Below are 16,855 nucleotides of genomic sequence, written 5' to 3'. Positions count from 1 at the left end.
TTTTTAATTATAGGAAATCCGTTTTTCTAAAGTACATAAACTTCTCGGATTGACTGTATAGCCAATACATCCTTAAATTAAATAAGTAATTAAATTGCAGGATTAATGAACACGATATCTGCAATATTCATCGTCTATCTCGGTGTTCACGCTGGCAAGATCTTGATACAGTACTATCAATGCAATTCGCGAGTGATCAGATGGTTACTCTGGGCAGTCCTTACGGTAAGAACGTTGCAAACAAATTCTCTGTCTTTTCTTATAATTTATAAATATTTTCAGGGTATCGTTGCTGGAATCTTGTGCAAGTTCAGTGCTTCAGAAGGAGTGATCCCGATCAGCAAGAAGATGATGACCTTGTCGTACGTCTTGGCTTGTTCCAGTTTGGCTTTCCTCCTCTACACGATCCTGTACGTTCTCATCGATTACAAGCAAGTCTGGAGCGGAGCACCGTTCATCTACGCTGGTACGTACACCTAAGGGAAAGAAAGACCAGTCTTTGAATCGAGGTGTATATCTGAATATTTTTTGTAGGGTCGAACCCGATCTTCATTTACGTCGGTCACGTGCTGACGAAAGGCTTATTCCCCTGGGCTTGGCACTACGCTCATTCCTGCCACGCGGTCGAACTTATTATCAACTTGTGGACAACGGTATTATGGGGACTGATCGGTTACGTTCTCTACCGGTCAGATGTTATTATAACTATTTAAAAGTAATAAGTGTTTAAAAGAAAGTATAAATGTTTATAACGACTGGAATATTTTTGAGTTTAACATTTCTAAGATCACGAAGAAACGGAATCATTTTATTTGAAGACCTCTGTTAACTGATACTATGTGAAGAATCCCCTGGATTTAATTTTAATTTAAGCGTTACACTGTAGTTCTAATAAATGTAATAATAAATAAATGTATTTTCTTCTGTACTCGTTCTACTTTCGGTCCTTTGGTTCCTTGTACGGTAGTTTCAGAATTCGGAATATATCCTCCTCGCACGTGATCTCTTCTGCCTCTCCCGGAGTTCCTGCATGATAAATACCGTGAATACTATGTACTGTAACTGAAATCGGTTTTAATATACCTTCCGGCGTAAGGCGTTTCAACGCGTATTCGTTTAAAGTATACTTCATTGCCAGAGCGTGAGCTCTCATCTCCTTGTTAAAAAGATCGCTGCCAGTGAAATAAAGTACGGCACAATAATACTGATCGTGGAACACTAATCTAATATCCAGTCTTCTAAACGGTTTATCTTTGCTCCCTGGGAGTTGACAGACTCCCTAAAATCGTACAATACTTTTATAAATATTCTCTGAAATCCTAGATAACTGGAATCGTACCATGAATTTCGTTCGACCAAGAGAAATCGTGTCGACGATCAGTTTCTTCTTTTCTAAATAATCGACTATATTTTTCAACGAAGCAACGTTGTTCTTAGAACCGTTCGACGTGTACATCGGATGCGTTAACAGAGCGTCGATGTCTCCGCTCTCCTCTTTCTCACGTCTGTAACTTCCACAGATAGTTACGATGTACTCCTCGTCTAAATCCTGAATGGCATTCTTCATGACTCTCTCGATCTCCTGAATCTCCTTCCGGGGGATTCTCTTCTCGAAATCATCGAAGTACCTAATGGATAGTAATCGTTATAATAGGAAACAAACGTTCGGTTCTTCTCTATCGTACTTGAGACCAATCTTTTGATGATGATTAAGCTTCGCCCGGGGTTCTTTCAATTGTTCCAAAGTCTTGATCCCAGCGTCTACCAATTCCTTCGCCTTCGCTGGACCGATACCAGACACTCGGGTCAGCAGATTAATCGCGACGTTCGTGTCGTCTTTGTTAATCTATAAATATGTACAAAGTGAAAGTATTTTGTGATGTAAATGAACAGGCGATCGAATATGTACATCTTCCAACTTGCGCAACTTCCCGGTGGTGAGAAATTCTTCGATTTTCTTGGCGATCTTCTCCCCAATGCCCGGCAGCTTCCTCGCCTCCTCGCCGCTCTTGACTCTCTCTGGCAAGCCGCTCAGGGTGGCCGCTGCCTTTCGATAAGCATTGTACTTGAACACGTTCTTACTGACGTTCCGCTCGTACTGTGCTAACTCTTAAATTCAAAAACCCGCTGCGATTACCGATCTCGGGAATGACTCACGACAGCGGAGGCCGCCGAGATAACACGGCGTTCAAAAAATGATTCTACGACAACGACTGATTTACCTTGTAGAAAATCGCAGAGATCCTGATTAGGATTGCCCGCGTTATCGTTGGCCTTTCGTTTTCCCATTACAGAAAGTAAATTGATCCGAGGTTCTCTCGAGGTAAACAAGATCAATTCCCATAGAAGCGATGCGGAACGAATCGGGAGACGGGAGTTGGACACTGCGTGTCGTGTAAGCGGGCGATCGATCGGCAGAATTTTATTATCATTTCAAATCCCGTGGACGTTGATTTAATAAAAAAAAGATTGTAAATCCAAAAGTCTAAATGTTCGTCTAGGAATTTTCTTAGAACGGTAACGCGAGGTTGGGTCCGTCTGTTATACCCTAGAATAGGTTAGGTTACCAAACACTGATAGCAAACGGAAAACTATTTATGTGGTGATCCGTTTATGAATCCACTTGGTGTATAGTGAGTGCGAGCCACGAACAAATGCAGTGACTGATTTTTGTATCAAACGCATGGTATATATAGCCTCGAATTGTATATATCAGTTAAATATGATATTCTATCCGTTTCGATGTGTTAGACAATTATTTTGAATACAATGTGAACCAACAGCCACCAGCGATATATGTACATATTTCCTGACAAATGTAAGCGATCGTTCCATACTTGCTGTAAACCCGCATAAGCTTTAGGTTATTAAACCGTATCGAATAATTTCGCACGCTATTAATACTAATAATCATCATCCCTTACGAGTTACATAAACCCTTTGCATTCCCTTGGCGCCTAACCCCATGGAGACGCTCATATTTTTATCAAACGATCAGCCGAAAGCTCCTCGCTGTTCTAATAATGATTTCTGTTTAAAGAAACCCTGGCACACGATGGCAGAGCAACAGCAGTCGTCCTCTGGGTTTAAACGCATGTCCTTAGACAAAATTATCGAGGCAATGACTTCAGACTTGGAGAGTTCTAACGGGCATTACGTTCAATTCGGAGTGAACCCTCAGCAAACGACGTCTCACAATTGGGGTGATTATCCTTCGAGTCAGAGGCATTACATGGCTGGTCAGCCTCCTCATTCTAGTCCTCCACCTATGCACCAGCCGATGAGCTCCATGGGTGCTCCTTTGTACATGCAGAACAACATGACGAGCTATGATTCCACTGCGGATTCGATTTACTTTCCGTCTCAGGCGGTGAATCATTTGGGGATAAACGAGAATAATGATCTGATCGGGACTATTGACGTCGGTGGACGGAATTACATTAACGTGATTTACGGGAACGCTTCACAGATCATGGCTGAACAGTGCCAGCTTTTAAACATGACGTCTTACAGGAATCAGAATATGATCGACAGGGAGTACGGGCTGTTCAACGATCAGCACATGGCCGCGAGTCCTGAGTTGCCTACGCAGAATTTCAACGGGAAACAGTTGATCGAGAACTTGGTTGGTAACTGGGTACCAAATCAGTCTGGCACTTACAGCCCGTTCGGTGGATCGCAGAACGTCACGCCGGTACAATCGAACGTCGACGTGAGAGATCCGGAAGAGTTACCGAGAACTCCGACCGATGCGCATTATAAGAAACCTCGTGCGGTGGCGGAGGTGAAACCTATGCGGCCTTCTTATTCCGACGTTTTAACGAAATCAGTTCCAACACCGCCGTCCCCTTTGACCATTCAATCCTCCAAGCCGAAAACAGAATCCGTGAGCAAGAAGGTTTCTAATAAGAATTCTAAGAATAAGTCGAAGTCTACAACGTTGAAGAGGCAGAACTCCTCCGGCAGCGACGATCACAATTCACCGAAGATGCAGATACCCCGGAAGACACTGGAGAAGAACTCTAATCTACCGAGACGTTGGGTATCGTTGGACAATCTCGGTTCTCCAACGGAATCCCATGAAATCAACACTTTCGATAGATCTACTCAGTTCGAAAAGAGGAAGGTTCCCAAGCTGGCGAAGAAAGTGGAAAAGGGGGAGACGCTTAATAACTCGAAAGTTCAAACTAATCCTAAATCCACGGGGAACATTCCCAAACGTCCTATACAGATAAACAATAATTTAAACATAACGAACACTTCCAGTCAAACAGTCTCCCCGGAGAAGATCGAGAAGAATCAGCAGGTGATAAACAAGGCCAAGGATGACAAGAAGATTAAGGAAAAGAGTTCGAAACGTTTTCAAACTGATAAAACGCAGCAGATTAAGAAAGCTCAGAGAAATCGTAGAAGGGAGAACAGGGAATCTCCAGTAAAGGATTTATATAAAAGCTTGAATAAATACGCCAGTCACTGGATTAAAATTGGATTGAAGATATTTCACTGGCTGTTGCATTTGGTATCAGACGTAGTAAGCATGAGCTGCAATCTTACAATTCTTCTGTGAGTAAATTCATTAAAATGATTTACATTTATAGTCCGAATAATTAATTGTCTTTATTTAAATTGCAGTGGCAAGTGCGCGTGGTACCACACTATATTGTATTTCAAATATTCCTGGGTGTATCTGGCCATGACGTTCTCCAAGATTCGCATTTTGAACGCAATTGGGAAACAGCTGGACAGCTGGTTCGGCAACAGTAGATTCGCGTTCTGGCGTAAGATTAAGACTAAGAACGAAGAGAAGGAAGATAATAGTAACTGGATCCACGGTGGTCTCGAAGCTAACATCGCACTACCCAGCACCGGTGAGGAGGCTATGAAAAGACTGTTGGCCTGCAAAGGGAAGGACCCTTACAGCATACTCGGCGTCACGCCGACTTGCTCCGACGACGATATTAAAAAGTATTACAAAAGGCAGGCTTTCCTAGTTCACCCTGACAAGAATAATCAACCGGGCGCGGAGGAGGCTTTCAAAATACTCGTTCATGCATTCGACATCATCGGCGAACCGGTACGTTCACAGTTTTCTTTAATTAATCGCGAAATTAATTGGAAATATTTTAGGAACGTCGACAAGCGTTTGATCAGACTAGACAAGCGGAGGCTGCCTGGGGCGTGTTAAGCGATCTGCTCTCTCAGCTTCATAGGAAAATAGAACAGGCGGCTAACACGATAAGATGCACCAACTGCGGTTTGAGACACAAGAGGATCCCGACTCAGCGGCCTTGCTACGCGGCGCGGTTCTGCGCTCAATGTAAAATACGACACAGCGCGAAAGAGGTAATTATATTAAAATTTTAGAAAATCTGTAGAGGCCTGACGGTTTGTACGTTTCGATCAGGGAGATATCTGGGCCGAGTCTCGTTTGATGGGATTTCTCTGGCATTACTACGCCTGCATGGAAGGTGCTGTGTACGACGTCACTGACTGGGCGGCTTGTCAAGCTGGAAATTTGAAACATTTAAGAGCGAACACGCACAGCGTGCAGTACAGAATCGTGCTGGGTCAAAGGCCACCCTCGCAAATGAACAACACCGGTAAAAGGCGGCAGCAGATAGATCCGAACACGAGGTATTCGATTTGACGAAATAACCCCGCGTTCCTTTTGAATAATCGTTACGTTTGTTAAACAGCGAGACCGACTTTGAAGATTTTTTAAATAATTTGTACAACCATAACAAGACCGGGAACTCGAGTACATCGGAGCAGAACTCCTTCGGGGGTGATTCCAAACGCCGTAAGACCAAACGCAAGAAGTGAAAAACCGACGATGGCAAGTTACTTTCTGATTTTTGGCACCTCCGTCATGTGTAATTATACAGTAATATAAAAAGATTCGTTTATCAATTCTTATACTCTTTTTCCTTTATACAAATATAGATGATAGCACAAAGCGTTTTAATTGTATCAGAGTGGATTTTAAAAAATGTTTGCCCTTCGCGTTTTCTTCGTCTGTCTTTTCTTTTTTTTTTTATCACCACCAGTGATCGATTGTTTTTAAGAAGATTGTATATACTTGGCGCAAGAACGTTGCAGAGTACAATTTGTTTAATATAGCTAGGCGACGAAACTGTTTGTTTGACATTAGCAGATATTTTAATTATCCATTTATATACGAGGATTAAATTGTACTTTTCTAGACCGATAAGATATAATTTACTTTAACTTGTATTTTAAGAAACGAGAAGTGATGAGCAGCCGTACTAAAAAAAAAACTGTTGGAATGTATTGAATTAAAGTAAGGCGAAAAGGAGAACGACTCAGTTTTTAGTTAATACAAAGCGAAAGCGAAAACGAAAACCCTTATTATTTTTAATCTTTCCTAACAATACTCGAATCACTAACATTTGTTACAAAATGTTGATAGTTGTAACAGTTTACTTTTTTAATTTAATGAAACCGAAAAGCAATCAAATAAATCGCTTGGAACCACAACTTTCAAATGTAACGAGCAAGCAATACATGAACCTCGATTAATTTTTATATCAAATCCCAACACGTAATTCGAAATCTGTTACCCCTGCTTTCTCTTTAACATTAGATTGCCCAAGGACACAATGCAGTGATTTTTACTGCTTTTCGGCAATATAAGTATATACTAAGTTTCAGTCTTTCTAGTGTTAATTATAACTATGATCTCTGAACATCTAGCATAGAAGCTAAATAATTATTGGCATAAGACTGATTATTTCTCATGTCCTCTGTTAGTAAATCTTCCCAATACACTGGATATTCTTTGACACGAGTCTCTTGGATAAAACGAATTTAGAATTAGAAGCAACGGGGGCTTGAAAATGTTGGAATACTTAAAAATGTGTATATATCAGTCGTGGAACTTTGTATACTCGTAGGATAAAGTTACCTGTTTGTACATGCAGATAAAATTGTATATTAAAGGAGTTTTACAATAAAGATACATCTGAAAATACGAAGCATTTCTTCTCAATGCGTTTTATATAAAAATACAAAAATAATTAAATATAAACGTGAGTTCAATCTAGCATCCCCTCTAAAAATACAAGCGAATCGACGTTGTCAATCGCATTGGCAATGTCTCTTTTTTGTATCAATTTCTTTTTCATCTGTGCCGTGTATTTATACGACTCTTTAACGAGAGAATCGATAAACAGTTCCTGCAATGATACGAAACGGACCTGAGCATCGAGCAAAACCGACCTTCGTCTCATAACCTCGCGTCGTGTCGTAGATAAATGATAATTACCGCAGCCTTGGAAATCAAGAAAACTGCTTCTTGATTAACCATATTAACCTCGGGATCCATTTTAATCAGCGACTTTATCCTACCTAAAGGGAATCTCAGTAATTTCTCTTTTTGCTCCTCGGCATTGCCTTCGGTCTCTTCCTGAAGAGAATCCTCCTCCTGCGCGTCTTCTCCGACGCCCTCGTGCGATTCTACATCATCGATTCTGTTTTCTTCGTTCTCCATTTTCATAAATTAGTCGCACTTTGTCCTTTTCCACGGTCTTATTATTTTAGTAATAGATTTTGGAAGGTTCTAACCTCACGTCTAGCCGAATCGAATGGAACGAGCAGGAACCGCGGGAACAAAATACCCGAACTACTATTGGTCAATATTTGCCGCAGATATTGAAGCCAACCAATGGTTGGGTTCTTGGTCGGGTTCGGGTTGCTCGTGGCGTCATCTAGCGTAATCGGCTCGAAATATACACTCTGTATTAGGCGAATATAAAGTGATAGGAAGTTCCACTAACTCCTCGTGTGACGTCAGCAACAGGAGTTAGTGGTGCCTCCTTTGATTCATATTCTCCTAATATGAAGCGTGATTGGTTAGAAATCCAAAATGGCCAACGATTGAAAGCACGATTGGAAACATCCGTGATTATATTCTGTGATTGGTTAGAAATCCAAAATGGCCAACGAATGGAAACTGACGTCACACTAGGAGTTAGTGCTACCTCTTCCAACTTATGTTCTGTGATTGGTTAGAAATCCAAAATGGCCAACGAATGGAAGCGTGATTGGTTGTTCAAATGGATGCGGAAGGGCGTATGCGCGTATCCCAACACTGTTGCTGACGTCACACGAGGAGTTAGTGGAACTTCCTATCACTTTATATTCGCCTAATACAGAGTGTATATTTCCAGCCGATTACGCTAGATGGTGCCACGAACAATCCCCGAATATTTCTCATTGGCTGTACAAAATTTATGTATTTGAATTATGACAATATATTGTATTTTTTCCTCCTCGCGCGTACGTTGACGAACGAGCTTGTTCAACGTTAAAATTGATTAAAATCCATTCGATTATTTGTTTAATCTCACGAATAAATGCTCTAGCGACGTCGTCAGAGTTTCGGGACACAGTGACCTCTCTAAACGTTCTTCTGATACATCGGTAAATGTCTTTTCAATTTCCACATGGGCATCAGGCTTTTATTTACAACTGATAACTTGACAGTCGATTTGAAATTAATGAAGACCTCTTGAAATATGGAAGAGAAACCGTGCAAAGAGCAGCTGTCGGAAAATACAGGTTCTCAAAGCTAAATCTAAATTCAATCAACCGTACGTATAACTTATTAAATTCGTTTTATTCCAGATATCAACCAAGATGAGTTGATTCTACAACAACAAAGGCGAATCGAGATGGAGGTTACTATGCACTTTATTCGTTTTTTAAACCGTCCCGTCCAACGTTTCCTCATCACCCGGTATTCGTTCTTTCCGTAACGAATCCACCCGCCGTTTCCCGTCGTTTCTAATCATTGTCACTAACGTTCCTTTTCTCTGATACGTTAATAAACGTTTTGTTTACCAAACGTGTCTTCTAATTTTTTCGTCGTCTCACAGATCTCCGAGTCGATCGCGTTGGTCGGCGAGAAGGAGTCGTTAAGGAGCTTAGAACGGGAATACTCCGAGGACGAGGTGTACCTTTCGAAGGCCAAGGCATTGGGTCAAAAGTATTCGAACATCAGGAGAACCAGGCCGGACGGGAATTGCTTCTTCCGGGCCTTTAGTTACGCTTACCTCGAGAAATTAATTGGAAACAAAGACGAGTACGAGAAGTTCCGAGAGCTCGCGTTGAAGAGTAAAGACAGTCTGGTAGCGCTAGGTTTTCCCCAATTCACGGTCGAAGATTTCCACGACACGGTAATTATTCAACGACAATCTAAGTATCTTCGTCTCATACTTTATAGTGCAGAAAGTAGGAGCAATTTGGTGCTTGTTTGTAATTACAGTTCATGGATGTGATCGACAAAGTGGGTGGAGACACAGAGTCAAGTTATATCGAATTGCATAAACTGTTCAACGAGCAAGGCTGCTCCGATTACGTTGTTGTATATCTTAGATTAATTACTTCTGGTCAATTACGGCGCGAGGCTGATTTTTATCAACATTTCATCGAGGGCGAGCGTACCGTCGCCGAATTTTGCCGTCAAGTGAGTATCTCAAGGATCTCAGGGAGTTAATTTACATTAAGAACGTGTAAATAAAGTGATTTTCTTTCAGGAAGTAGAACCAATGTACAAAGAGTCTGATCACATTCACATAATAGCAATGAGCACGGCTTTGGGTACCGGCGTTCGTGTTCGTTACATGGATCGGGGCGCGGGTACCGAAGTGACCGCACACGACTTCCCCGAAGGTGCCACGCCAGCCGTTCATTTACTATATCGTCCTGGACATTACGACATTTTGTATCCTTGATAAATTACACCTAGTTTCCTTTTGAAAAACAAAATACATACACACAAACACATACACACAATCACACACTCTCGCCCGACACAAGGATTGATTATTTAGCAAATTGTATTTTGTATATGTAATCAAAATTCAAGGAAATTCTGGTTTGGTTCAATATCACGTTGTAAGTAACTAATTTAAAGGCGTTATAGAATATTCAATAAAATTAAATTTTATGTAAAATGGATTGTATTCCTCTCCTCCCAAAGTTCTTTAATTCATTGCACATTAGAAATTACATTTACGTACATAAATATCACAATTAAATAAAATCAATAAATCTATACTCCTTATTCTAATGATATAAATGAAGATGTTTCGTTTATCTTTGCATGGCACGTACTTGTTCGGTAACTTCTTCCAAAATTACAGAACCCCGTTGAATAGAATCCATCTGATACTCTAAATGAGTAGTTATCAGAGCGATTTTTTTCAAGCTCGCTTCTGCGGTGTCTAAACTGTGTTCCTGCTGTGCAAAGTTCTTCGCACTATGCATCAGTATCTAAAAAAAAAACAGAATCCTTACGGAGGAATCCTGATTCATTATTACAATTAATTTTACCTCGCTGCTTTTGGATCCCCTTTGTATCTGCCTCGCGAGAGACGCAATGTTGTTCACGTTGACTTGTACTCGGTCGGCTAATCTCATTTTCGACTCGACGAACAAGCTCCGAGCACTCGTGCTTGAAGCCGAAGCCATTTTAACGTGAATCTTTGATTTCAATCGTGATTAATAAATATCCAGACTCCTTGGAATCGTTTCCCCGCACCTGCTACGAATGCATCATGCGTCGCATGCAGAAAGAAACTGCGAGCTAACCTCAAACCTCTGACGTGTTTACACGAAAACATAAAATAAACTCGTAACGAATATGCGTAAATAAACTTTTTTAAATTGTTTTTAATGTGAAATGGAAACGCACGTCGACGACGTTACTTTGTTGGCTAAAGAAATTAAAAAGAGGAACAAATTATCGACGTACGAAGCACAGGTAACTTTAAATATGTCAACTGTTTGATGTTGTTATTTTAATTAATTGTTTTCTAACAGTATTTGAAAGGACTACAGATATGTTTGAGACGCCCAGTGTTACCTCAGCACGAGATCGAATCTCGTGCAGGGTCTCACATTCCTACGCATGAGGAAATGGAAAGATTCCAGCAAATCGCTTTTATAAAAAAAGGAAGCTTTGAGCCAAGCGAGGATATCAGAATTGCTAAGAATTGGAAGAAATTCTGCAAGGTGCGTCGTTTGAAATACATTCGTACAACTGATTAAAATATATTCCTTTGTCTGCAGATTCACAATTGGGATCAGAAGAGGGTTGAACCATTCCTGCATTTCAGGGAGGGTAGCAAGACGCACATTCGTAGCAAACAGGCGAGGAAGAAATTTGTACAATTTTTAGCTCACGGACTACCGAACAGAACTTTGTACAGCGTCTATCACAGATTTCGGAACTTGTACGAAGACCGTTTACAGAGGAGGTGACAGAACGAGGCTGCAAGTTTAAATAAATTTATTCTGCTGATCTCAATCGATATAATGCTTATTCCTATGTCTGTAGGTTTCATCCGGACGAGGATAGGATGATCCTGGACCATCTGGAGCATAATCCGCATTTGGATGAGAAACGAAAGTACGCGGACCTGGCGAAAGTTCTGAAACGAACCCGAGCGTCCATTTGGCGTCGTTACAAGATCCTTCGAAGGCGACACGAACGTAAATCGTCGTTATGAACGTCCGAAGGTATAAGGCGAATTTCGTATCTGTACTTTTTTAAATAAAGTTGTTGAAGACAAGTTTTATACCTTAACACGAATTCTAACTCGATCAACCGCTGTGCAAGTCATTGAAACGTATAATAATCAAGTATAATGAGCACGTAAACGAACATTCTTCTGTAAAAAAAAGAGCTGCCCATGTATTTACACAATTATACGTTTTCTACAGTTAACGTTACACGTTCCATGAATCGGCACTGGTATTGTCTCTATATATTTGATAATAGTGCGTCAAGCGAAATCCTGTCGTTTTAAAACATTTGTCCAATCACAGCGAGTGATCTAACGGCAGATTGCACATTATTTACATGAATATGATGAGTGACGGTGTGGTGGTGTTCGTCGACGACCATCTCGCCGTACTGAGCCCTGCAGCGTTTTTGATGCGCGAACAGACTACCGCTGTGGCTGTACGCGGCTCCGCAGGTTTTACACACGTACGGTTTCTCGCCGGAATGAGTGTAAGTGTGCTCCTTCAAAGTACTCAGTCTTTTGAACGCCTTGCCACACGTTTTGCACAAGTAGTTCGCTTCACCGGTGTGTCTGGTCAAGTGCCGTCTGAACGCCGAGCTGACGGCGAACGCCGCGCTGCAGACGTGGCAGACGAACGGTTTGTCGCCTGTGTGAATCCTGATGTGATTCGCCAGACTCGTGGTCGTGGTGAACCCGCTGTTGCAGGTCTTGCAGACGTGCGGTTTGATCCCCGTATGAGTTCTCATGTGATACGTCAGAGAGGAATTGCTAGGATACACTTTGCTGCAAATGTGGCACAGGTACTCCCGCGGCACCTTCTCTTTCGGTTTGTGCGTCCTTTGATGGAGAACCAGTCGAGCCTGGCTGGCGCACACTTTGCCGCATATCTCGCAGGTCACCGGCTCGGCCTTCGGCTTGTGCATCGACACGTGCCGCCTGAGGCCTTTTTTCGTAGCCATGATCTTGTCGCAGTGCTGGCATTTGTACTCACCGGAACCGTCCTCGTCGCTCTCCTCCTTTTTAACGCTCTCGCTTTCTTGTAAATTCTGCGCCGTGTTCGGGAAGGAATCGTCGTCCGAGTCGAAGAACTTGTTATCGTCCACTAAATTGTCCAACAACCCGTGGCCGTGCTTCTCCGCGTGTTTCTTCAACGTGTCGGGCCTGAAAAACCATTTCTTACAGACGGTGCAGGAATACTTTTTATCACCGTGGACCAGAGTGTGCCGCTTCAAGTTCTTCAACGACGAACAATATTGACTGCATATCTCGCATTTGTACAGTTCAGGTGCGTTCTCGAAATCGTAGACCTCGTTCACGGTGTTGCTCTCGTCGTCCGTGTCGTCCTCGAGTTTCATCTCCTTCTTCTCCTCCTTACCGTTGTCCTTCTGCTCGTCCGTGCTGATTTGTTTAATCATGTCGTTCACCTTTTCCGTGTGAGATTTCAAATGTTTCACGAGCCTCTGTGGCTTCGAGAAGCACGCGTGGCACAATTGGCAGGCGAGCGGCTTCGCCGCGTGCACCCTTTTATGGTTCTCCATGTTCTCCAGTTTGTAGAACGTCTTCGAGCAAACGTTGCACTTGTGCTTCCTGTCGTGCACGAGGGAATGTTTCTTCAAGCCCCGTTGTGTGTTATAACACTTGGAGCACACGTCGCATTTGAATTTCGATTCTAAAGGGTCCTGACCGTCGTTACTAGACTCGTAATAATTATCGTCGACCTCGTCCTCGCTGTAAGTTTTATTAGGCACTGATTTTACTTTCCTGCTGGACGTACGCTTCTGCGTTATCTCGTCCTCTTTCATATTTACGTTCAACATGTTCTCGTTGAAGAACTCGTCCTGTTTCTTCTCGTCCTCCTCGGAGTTCGGACAAATCTCCTGACTCTCGTCGAGCTTCTCTATGTTCATAGTCTCAGGGATATCGTTATTGCTTTCTTGGGTCAGAGCCGCTTCGTGTAGATTGCTCTCAGAGGTGCAAGGTTCCTTCTCTATCTCTTTAGCTCCCTCGAATCGCAACGAACAGATAAAAAGCTTATCTTGGATGTCAATCTGGCTGGCGTTCAGACCAGATTCGTCTCTGCAATACGCGTCATTGTTCTGAATGAACTCCTGAGGATTCGAGACTACTCGCATCTCTTCTTTAACAAAATAGTCCTCCTGACTGATCTGCTTTTTCGGTAACAGTGTACTCAACTTCGACTCTGTCTGCGTACACGTGTCCTGAAATATTTCAATCCGTTTAATATCGATCCGTTTACTCGGAACGGGTTCGTCATTTACCACGATCTCAGTTTTGGCTGGTTTATTGAAGTACATTCGCAGTTTCGCATCGGAATGTTGACACTGTTGTCTGAATTCATAAGCGACCGTCGCCTTGTAAACGCAAACGTCGCAGATCAGTGAAGGCAATCCGTCTTGCTCGTGGATCTCTACAGACCCGCAGACTTGTATCTTTTGCGAGAGACTAGAATAATCGTTTACTTGTTGGTTTGTACAAAAAATAGATGACAAGTTCGCACTCTCCGTAAGGCAGATCCTGCATATTCTGTCCATGTTAATCGGTAAGTCGAAGTACTCGGTCATTATTTATCTGTTCGCAGTACGTTTCCTGGAAAAATCGTAGATTTCATTGAGCATCGCATCCGAACTTAATTCGTTCCAAGCTACAATAATAGAACTGAAACGTAAACTGTATTGGAACGAGTTGTACGAAACAAGAATAAAAATGTGTGCTGACTCGTAAAATGTTATTTTTCAAAGGAGATATTAAAAAAAAAAAAAGATTAACGTACAAAAATGAGAGGTTCTCAACCTTTCGGGTGTCGCACATTATCTATCACGATAAAAGACAATGGTAACAATGATAACACGTCCAAGTTCCTTCGGAGGAGCATTCAGACTTTCCATGGAATATCACGACTCCCCCGTAGAATCGTTACCGTATGTTAACTAACAATCTCCCGTGTCTCATTGTCAGTTGCAGATCATACGTATATATTGTGCAAGACTGTTCTTGGTTCTACCAAAAAATTCGGACACTTCTCACAGTCTTTTGTTCAATGGCTTCTTTCCATGCATCGTGCGTGTTTGTAAAGAAGGTTGAGAGCAATCTGAAACGAACGCAACGCTAGACGACGACCATACACACAATCCTGTGTATATGTGCACGTGAGATAATTAAGTAGAAATACACACGTACGAACAATGCGTATTTTATTTAATCTAACATAATCGAATATAAAATTTGATGCAATTTATATTTAGCGTTTCGCCGATGGTATCACGCATTTTTAATGGCCAATAAAGTGAAGACACTTGTTACTAGTTTCGACGACGCGATGGGAATTTTCTATTTAGAAATCCGGTAAACGGAACGAGTGGTTTCTCTGATTCGCGATAATTCTTAGCTTTCATATCGTCCACGGTACTCTGTTAATCTGTCAAATAAAATAAAAAAAAAAAATGTAAATGTACTCGGGCTGAACTCTCAGATTTTCAACATACGGTGATGCGATCGGGAGGATTAATCCGATTAACTCGGGGCACCACGGAAACCCTTTAAACGATCCTCGAAATATATTTTTTAAATCCCACCATGGCTCTGCGTAAAGTAAAAGGAAACTTTGAACGTATGTTCGACAAGAATCTGACCGACCTCGTCCGCGGTATCAGGAACAATAAAGAGAACGAGGTAACAAACTCCTGCGTACGTTTCACAGCCTCCAAATGACTATCCGCATAGATAATCAGAATGTTCGTTGTTATAACTTGTTTCCAGGCAAAGTACATCGCTCAGTGTATAGAAGAAATTAAACAGGAATTAAGGCAGGACAATGTAGCAGTCAAGGCGAACGCCGTGGCTAAACTAACATATGTAAGCTCTCCTCGTTGTTCATATATCTATTTTCACAGTGAACGTAGTTTTAATCGTGTCTCCATTTACTCAGCTCCAAATGTTGGGATACGATATCAGCTGGGCTGGATTTAACATAATAGAAGTGATGTCCTCTGCGAAATTCACGTACAAACGAATTGGCTACCTAGCAGCGAGTCAGAGTTTCCATGCAGACACGGAAGTATGAACTGCTGATAAAAATCGAGTGATCATTCATCTAATAAATACTCGTTTGCAGCTTCTGATGTTAACTACGAACATGATTCGCAAGGATTTAAACAGCCAGAATCAGTACGACGCTGGATTGGCTTTGAGTGGTCTTTCCTGTTTTATCAGTTCGGATCTGGCAAGGGATTTGGTGAACGATATCATGACACTGTTAACGTCTACGAAACCGTATTTACGCAAGAAAGCTGTACTGATGATGTACAAAGTTTTCCTACGATTCCCAGAAGCTCTGAGACCAGCTTTTCCTAGACTGAAAGAGAAACTGGAAGACCCTGACAGTGGAGTCCAAAGTGCTGCTGTTAATGTAGTCTGCGAATTAGCAAGAAAGAATCCGAAGAATTACTTGAGTCTGGCGCCTGTCTTCTTTAAACTTATGACTACGTCTACCAATAATTGGATGCTGATCAAAATTATTAAACTGGTGAGTAGATATTGATAACGAAGTTTGATAACGAAGGATCGATGAAAGTATAGGCTCGTAATTTTAATAAACGTTTCTATACGACACGTGTATATAAATACATGCATTCAACGTGAGCCAAATTATGAATGTTGATCTTGTTTCACCATGCTCAGTTCTCCACTATAACACTGATCGAACCGAAAATGGGTCGGCGACTTACGCAACCACTAATTGACCTGATTTCAAGGTTTCCATACTAGTTTTAAATTTATTTTATGTCCTATTTAATGTCCGAGACGCGTTAGAAGCGTAGCATGCATTAGCCAGCTTTCATACGTATCTATAAGTTTAATAGAGTAAATTATATTTAGATGTGAGAGAAATATGTTTCTTAGACTGTAATTATATTTCCAGTTTGGCGCATTGACACCTCTAGAACCTAGGCTTGGCAAAAAATTAATAGAACCCCTTACAAATTTGATACACAGGTATTTAACGAACATTCGTTCACTGCTTATAAAGTAGCAAGCTAAACGCTATTCTGGTTTACTGTCTTTAAGGATGTATTGGCTATTATATACCTTAGAAAACGCATTTCCTATAATTAAAAAGAAAGCAGACATTGGAGGAACAATGCTAATAATAAGTGACTACGTGCTGAAAAGTATTGAAGAAAATATCCAATTAATTGTTGATGTATATACAAAATTTGTAGCTATTTACGTGCTCTACATGAAAGATTTTATGTATTTTTCTTCTAATTTGAGTATTTAATGAG

General features: G+C 41.5%; 9 protein-coding genes across 15 annotated transcripts in view; 5 read left to right on the top strand and 4 right to left on the bottom strand.

The window, feature by feature from the left end:
• Positions 1-928, top strand: part of LOC108625036 (heparan-alpha-glucosaminide N-acetyltransferase) — a 3,851-nt gene extending 2,923 nt beyond the window's left edge. For both annotated transcript variants that reach the window (XM_018024734.2, XM_018024733.2), the window contains exons 10-12: positions 101-225; positions 283-466; positions 535-928. In XM_018024734.2, the coding sequence (XP_017880223.1) occupies positions 101-225; positions 283-466; positions 535-713 (488 nt within the window). In that variant the 3' untranslated portion in view covers positions 714-928. The remainder of the gene's footprint in view (positions 1-100; positions 226-282; positions 467-534) is intronic.
• LOC108625037 (DNA polymerase beta) lies at positions 788-2,563 on the bottom strand. The gene is made up of 6 exons (XM_018024736.2): positions 2,223-2,563; positions 1,910-2,109; positions 1,686-1,846; positions 1,340-1,628; positions 1,084-1,279; positions 788-1,026 (listed from the first exon to the last, which is right to left on the bottom strand). The coding sequence occupies exons 1-6, from the start codon at positions 2,287-2,289 to the stop codon at positions 935-937; spliced, it is 1,005 nt and encodes a 334-aa protein (XP_017880225.1). The 5' UTR covers positions 2,290-2,563; the 3' UTR covers positions 788-934.
• Positions 2,564-2,726: 163 nt separating this feature from the next.
• Positions 2,727-6,322, top strand: LOC108625035 (dnaJ homolog dnj-5). Its single transcript, XM_018024732.2, has 6 exons — positions 2,727-2,818; positions 3,041-4,563; positions 4,633-5,074; positions 5,128-5,343; positions 5,405-5,634; positions 5,697-6,322. Exons 2-6 carry the CDS (start codon positions 3,056-3,058, stop codon positions 5,821-5,823), a joined length of 2,523 nt encoding a protein of 840 aa, XP_017880221.1. The 5' UTR covers positions 2,727-2,818; positions 3,041-3,055; the 3' UTR covers positions 5,824-6,322.
• A 676-nt stretch (positions 6,323-6,998) lies between these two features.
• PolE4 (DNA polymerase epsilon subunit 4) lies at positions 6,999-7,668 on the bottom strand. Its single transcript, XM_018024737.2, has 2 exons — positions 7,286-7,668; positions 6,999-7,196 (listed from the first exon to the last, which is right to left on the bottom strand). The coding sequence occupies exons 1-2, from the start codon at positions 7,514-7,516 to the stop codon at positions 7,056-7,058; spliced, it is 372 nt and encodes a 123-aa protein (XP_017880226.1). The 5' UTR covers positions 7,517-7,668; the 3' UTR covers positions 6,999-7,055.
• A 614-nt stretch (positions 7,669-8,282) lies between these two features.
• On the top strand, positions 8,283-9,977 carry LOC108625050 (ubiquitin thioesterase otubain-like). Its single transcript, XM_018024752.2, has 5 exons — positions 8,283-8,580; positions 8,647-8,699; positions 8,898-9,197; positions 9,287-9,487; positions 9,558-9,977. The coding sequence occupies exons 1-5, from the start codon at positions 8,538-8,540 to the stop codon at positions 9,753-9,755; spliced, it is 795 nt and encodes a 264-aa protein (XP_017880241.1). The 5' UTR covers positions 8,283-8,537; the 3' UTR covers positions 9,756-9,977.
• A 13-nt stretch (positions 9,978-9,990) lies between these two features.
• On the bottom strand, positions 9,991-10,510 carry BORCS7 (BLOC-1 related complex subunit 7). Its single transcript, XM_018024754.2, has 2 exons — positions 10,357-10,510; positions 9,991-10,296 (listed from the first exon to the last, which is right to left on the bottom strand). The coding sequence occupies exons 1-2, from the start codon at positions 10,492-10,494 to the stop codon at positions 10,117-10,119; spliced, it is 318 nt and encodes a 105-aa protein (XP_017880243.1). The 5' UTR covers positions 10,495-10,510; the 3' UTR covers positions 9,991-10,116.
• Positions 10,511-10,683: 173 nt separating this feature from the next.
• On the top strand, positions 10,684-11,611 carry LOC108625051 (uncharacterized). Its single transcript, XM_018024753.2, has 4 exons — positions 10,684-10,786; positions 10,846-11,037; positions 11,095-11,282; positions 11,363-11,611. The coding sequence occupies exons 1-4, from the start codon at positions 10,706-10,708 to the stop codon at positions 11,532-11,534; spliced, it is 633 nt and encodes a 210-aa protein (XP_017880242.1). The 5' UTR covers positions 10,684-10,705; the 3' UTR covers positions 11,535-11,611.
• LOC108625048 (zinc finger protein 260) lies at positions 11,298-14,559 on the bottom strand. 3 transcript variants are annotated; one of them, XM_018024751.2, is made up of 3 exons: positions 14,364-14,559; positions 13,832-14,159; positions 11,298-13,771 (listed from the first exon to the last, which is right to left on the bottom strand). In XM_018024751.2, exons 2-3 carry the CDS (start codon positions 14,132-14,134, stop codon positions 11,831-11,833), a joined length of 2,244 nt encoding a protein of 747 aa, XP_017880240.1. In that variant the 5' UTR covers positions 14,135-14,159; positions 14,364-14,559; the 3' UTR covers positions 11,298-11,830. The 3 variants fall into 3 exon arrangements, with proteins under 3 accessions (XP_017880240.1, XP_017880239.1, XP_017880238.1); XM_018024750.2 differs by having other exon boundaries at positions 11,298-14,159; positions 14,344-14,559; XM_018024749.2 differs by having other exon boundaries at positions 11,298-14,159.
• A 292-nt stretch (positions 14,560-14,851) lies between these two features.
• The window catches only part of garnet (adaptor-related protein complex 3, delta 1 subunit-like garnet), an 8,559-nt gene continuing 6,555 nt past the window's right edge, over positions 14,852-16,855 (top strand). The window contains exons 1-5 of one of the 4 annotated variants that reach the window (XM_026813509.1): positions 14,852-15,257; positions 15,330-15,425; positions 15,499-15,627; positions 15,685-16,095; positions 16,251-16,324. In XM_026813509.1, coding sequence (XP_026669310.1) covers positions 15,147-15,257; positions 15,330-15,425; positions 15,499-15,627; positions 15,685-16,095; positions 16,251-16,324 — 821 coding nt within the window. In that variant the 5' untranslated portion in view covers positions 14,852-15,146. Of the gene's footprint in view, positions 15,258-15,329; positions 15,426-15,498; positions 15,628-15,684; positions 16,096-16,250; positions 16,325-16,491; positions 16,566-16,855 lie in introns of all 4 variants that reach the window. The other 3 variants (XM_026813510.1, XM_018024761.2, XM_018024762.2) reach the window with 3 other exon arrangements.

Source organism: Ceratina calcarata, unplaced genomic scaffold (assembly GCF_001652005.2).
Source record: "Ceratina calcarata isolate Rehan_Ccalc_2016 unplaced genomic scaffold, ASM165200v1 scaffold337.2, whole genome shotgun sequence".
NCBI classification, from domain to species: Eukaryota; Metazoa; Arthropoda; class Insecta; order Hymenoptera; family Apidae; genus Ceratina; species Ceratina calcarata.
The sequence above is the reverse complement of the archived record's forward strand: the minus strand, read 5'-3'. Positions and strand labels throughout refer to the sequence as shown.

Bases quoted from the DNA above. Each gene is read 5' to 3' on its own strand.
- LOC108625037 (XM_018024736.2), bottom strand. From the start codon at position 2,289: ATGGGAAAACGAAAGGCCAACGATAACGCGGGCAATCCTAATCAGGAT. The intron at 2,110-2,222 runs GTAAATCAGTCG...TTTGAATTTAAG, and splicing joins TCTCTGCGATTTTCTACAAG to AGTTAGCACAGTACGAGCGG. The intron at 1,280-1,339 runs GTACGATTCCAG...GTACGATTTTAG, and splicing joins TTGGTCGAACGAAATTCATG to GGAGTCTGTCAACTCCCAGG.
- LOC108625035 (XM_018024732.2), top strand. From the start codon at position 3,056: ATGGCAGAGCAACAGCAGTCGTCCTCTGGGTTTAAACGCATGTCCTTA. The intron at 5,075-5,127 runs GTACGTTCACAG...GAAATATTTTAG, and splicing joins TCGACATCATCGGCGAACCG to GAACGTCGACAAGCGTTTGA. The intron at 5,635-5,696 runs GTATTCGATTTG...TTTGTTAAACAG, and splicing joins CAGATAGATCCGAACACGAG to CGAGACCGACTTTGAAGATT.
- PolE4 (XM_018024737.2), bottom strand. From the start codon at position 7,516: ATGAAAATGGAGAACGAAGAAAACAGAATCGATGATGTAGAATCGCAC. The intron at 7,197-7,285 runs GTAATTATCATT...GTATCATTGCAG, and splicing joins TCTTGATTTCCAAGGCTGCG to GAACTGTTTATCGATTCTCT.
- LOC108625050 (XM_018024752.2), top strand. From the start codon at position 8,538: ATGGAAGAGAAACCGTGCAAAGAGCAGCTGTCGGAAAATACAG. The intron at 8,581-8,646 runs GTTCTCAAAGCT...GTTTTATTCCAG, and splicing joins GCAGCTGTCGGAAAATACAG to ATATCAACCAAGATGAGTTG. The intron at 9,488-9,557 runs GTGAGTATCTCA...ATTTTCTTTCAG, and splicing joins TCGCCGAATTTTGCCGTCAA to GAAGTAGAACCAATGTACAA.
- BORCS7 (XM_018024754.2), bottom strand. From the start codon at position 10,494: ATGGCTTCGGCTTCAAGCACGAGTGCTCGGAGCTTGTTCGTCGAGTCG. The intron at 10,297-10,356 runs GTAAAATTAATT...TTTTTTTTTTAG, and splicing joins GGGGATCCAAAAGCAGCGAG to ATACTGATGCATAGTGCGAA.
- LOC108625051 (XM_018024753.2), top strand. From the start codon at position 10,706: ATGGAAACGCACGTCGACGACGTTACTTTGTTGGCTAAAGAAATTAAA. The intron at 10,787-10,845 runs GTAACTTTAAAT...GTTTTCTAACAG, and splicing joins TATCGACGTACGAAGCACAG to TATTTGAAAGGACTACAGAT. The intron at 11,283-11,362 runs GTGACAGAACGA...CTATGTCTGTAG, and splicing joins GAAGACCGTTTACAGAGGAG to GTTTCATCCGGACGAGGATA.
- LOC108625048 (XM_018024750.2), bottom strand. From the start codon at position 14,134: ATGACCGAGTACTTCGACTTACCGATTAACATGGACAGAATATGCAGG.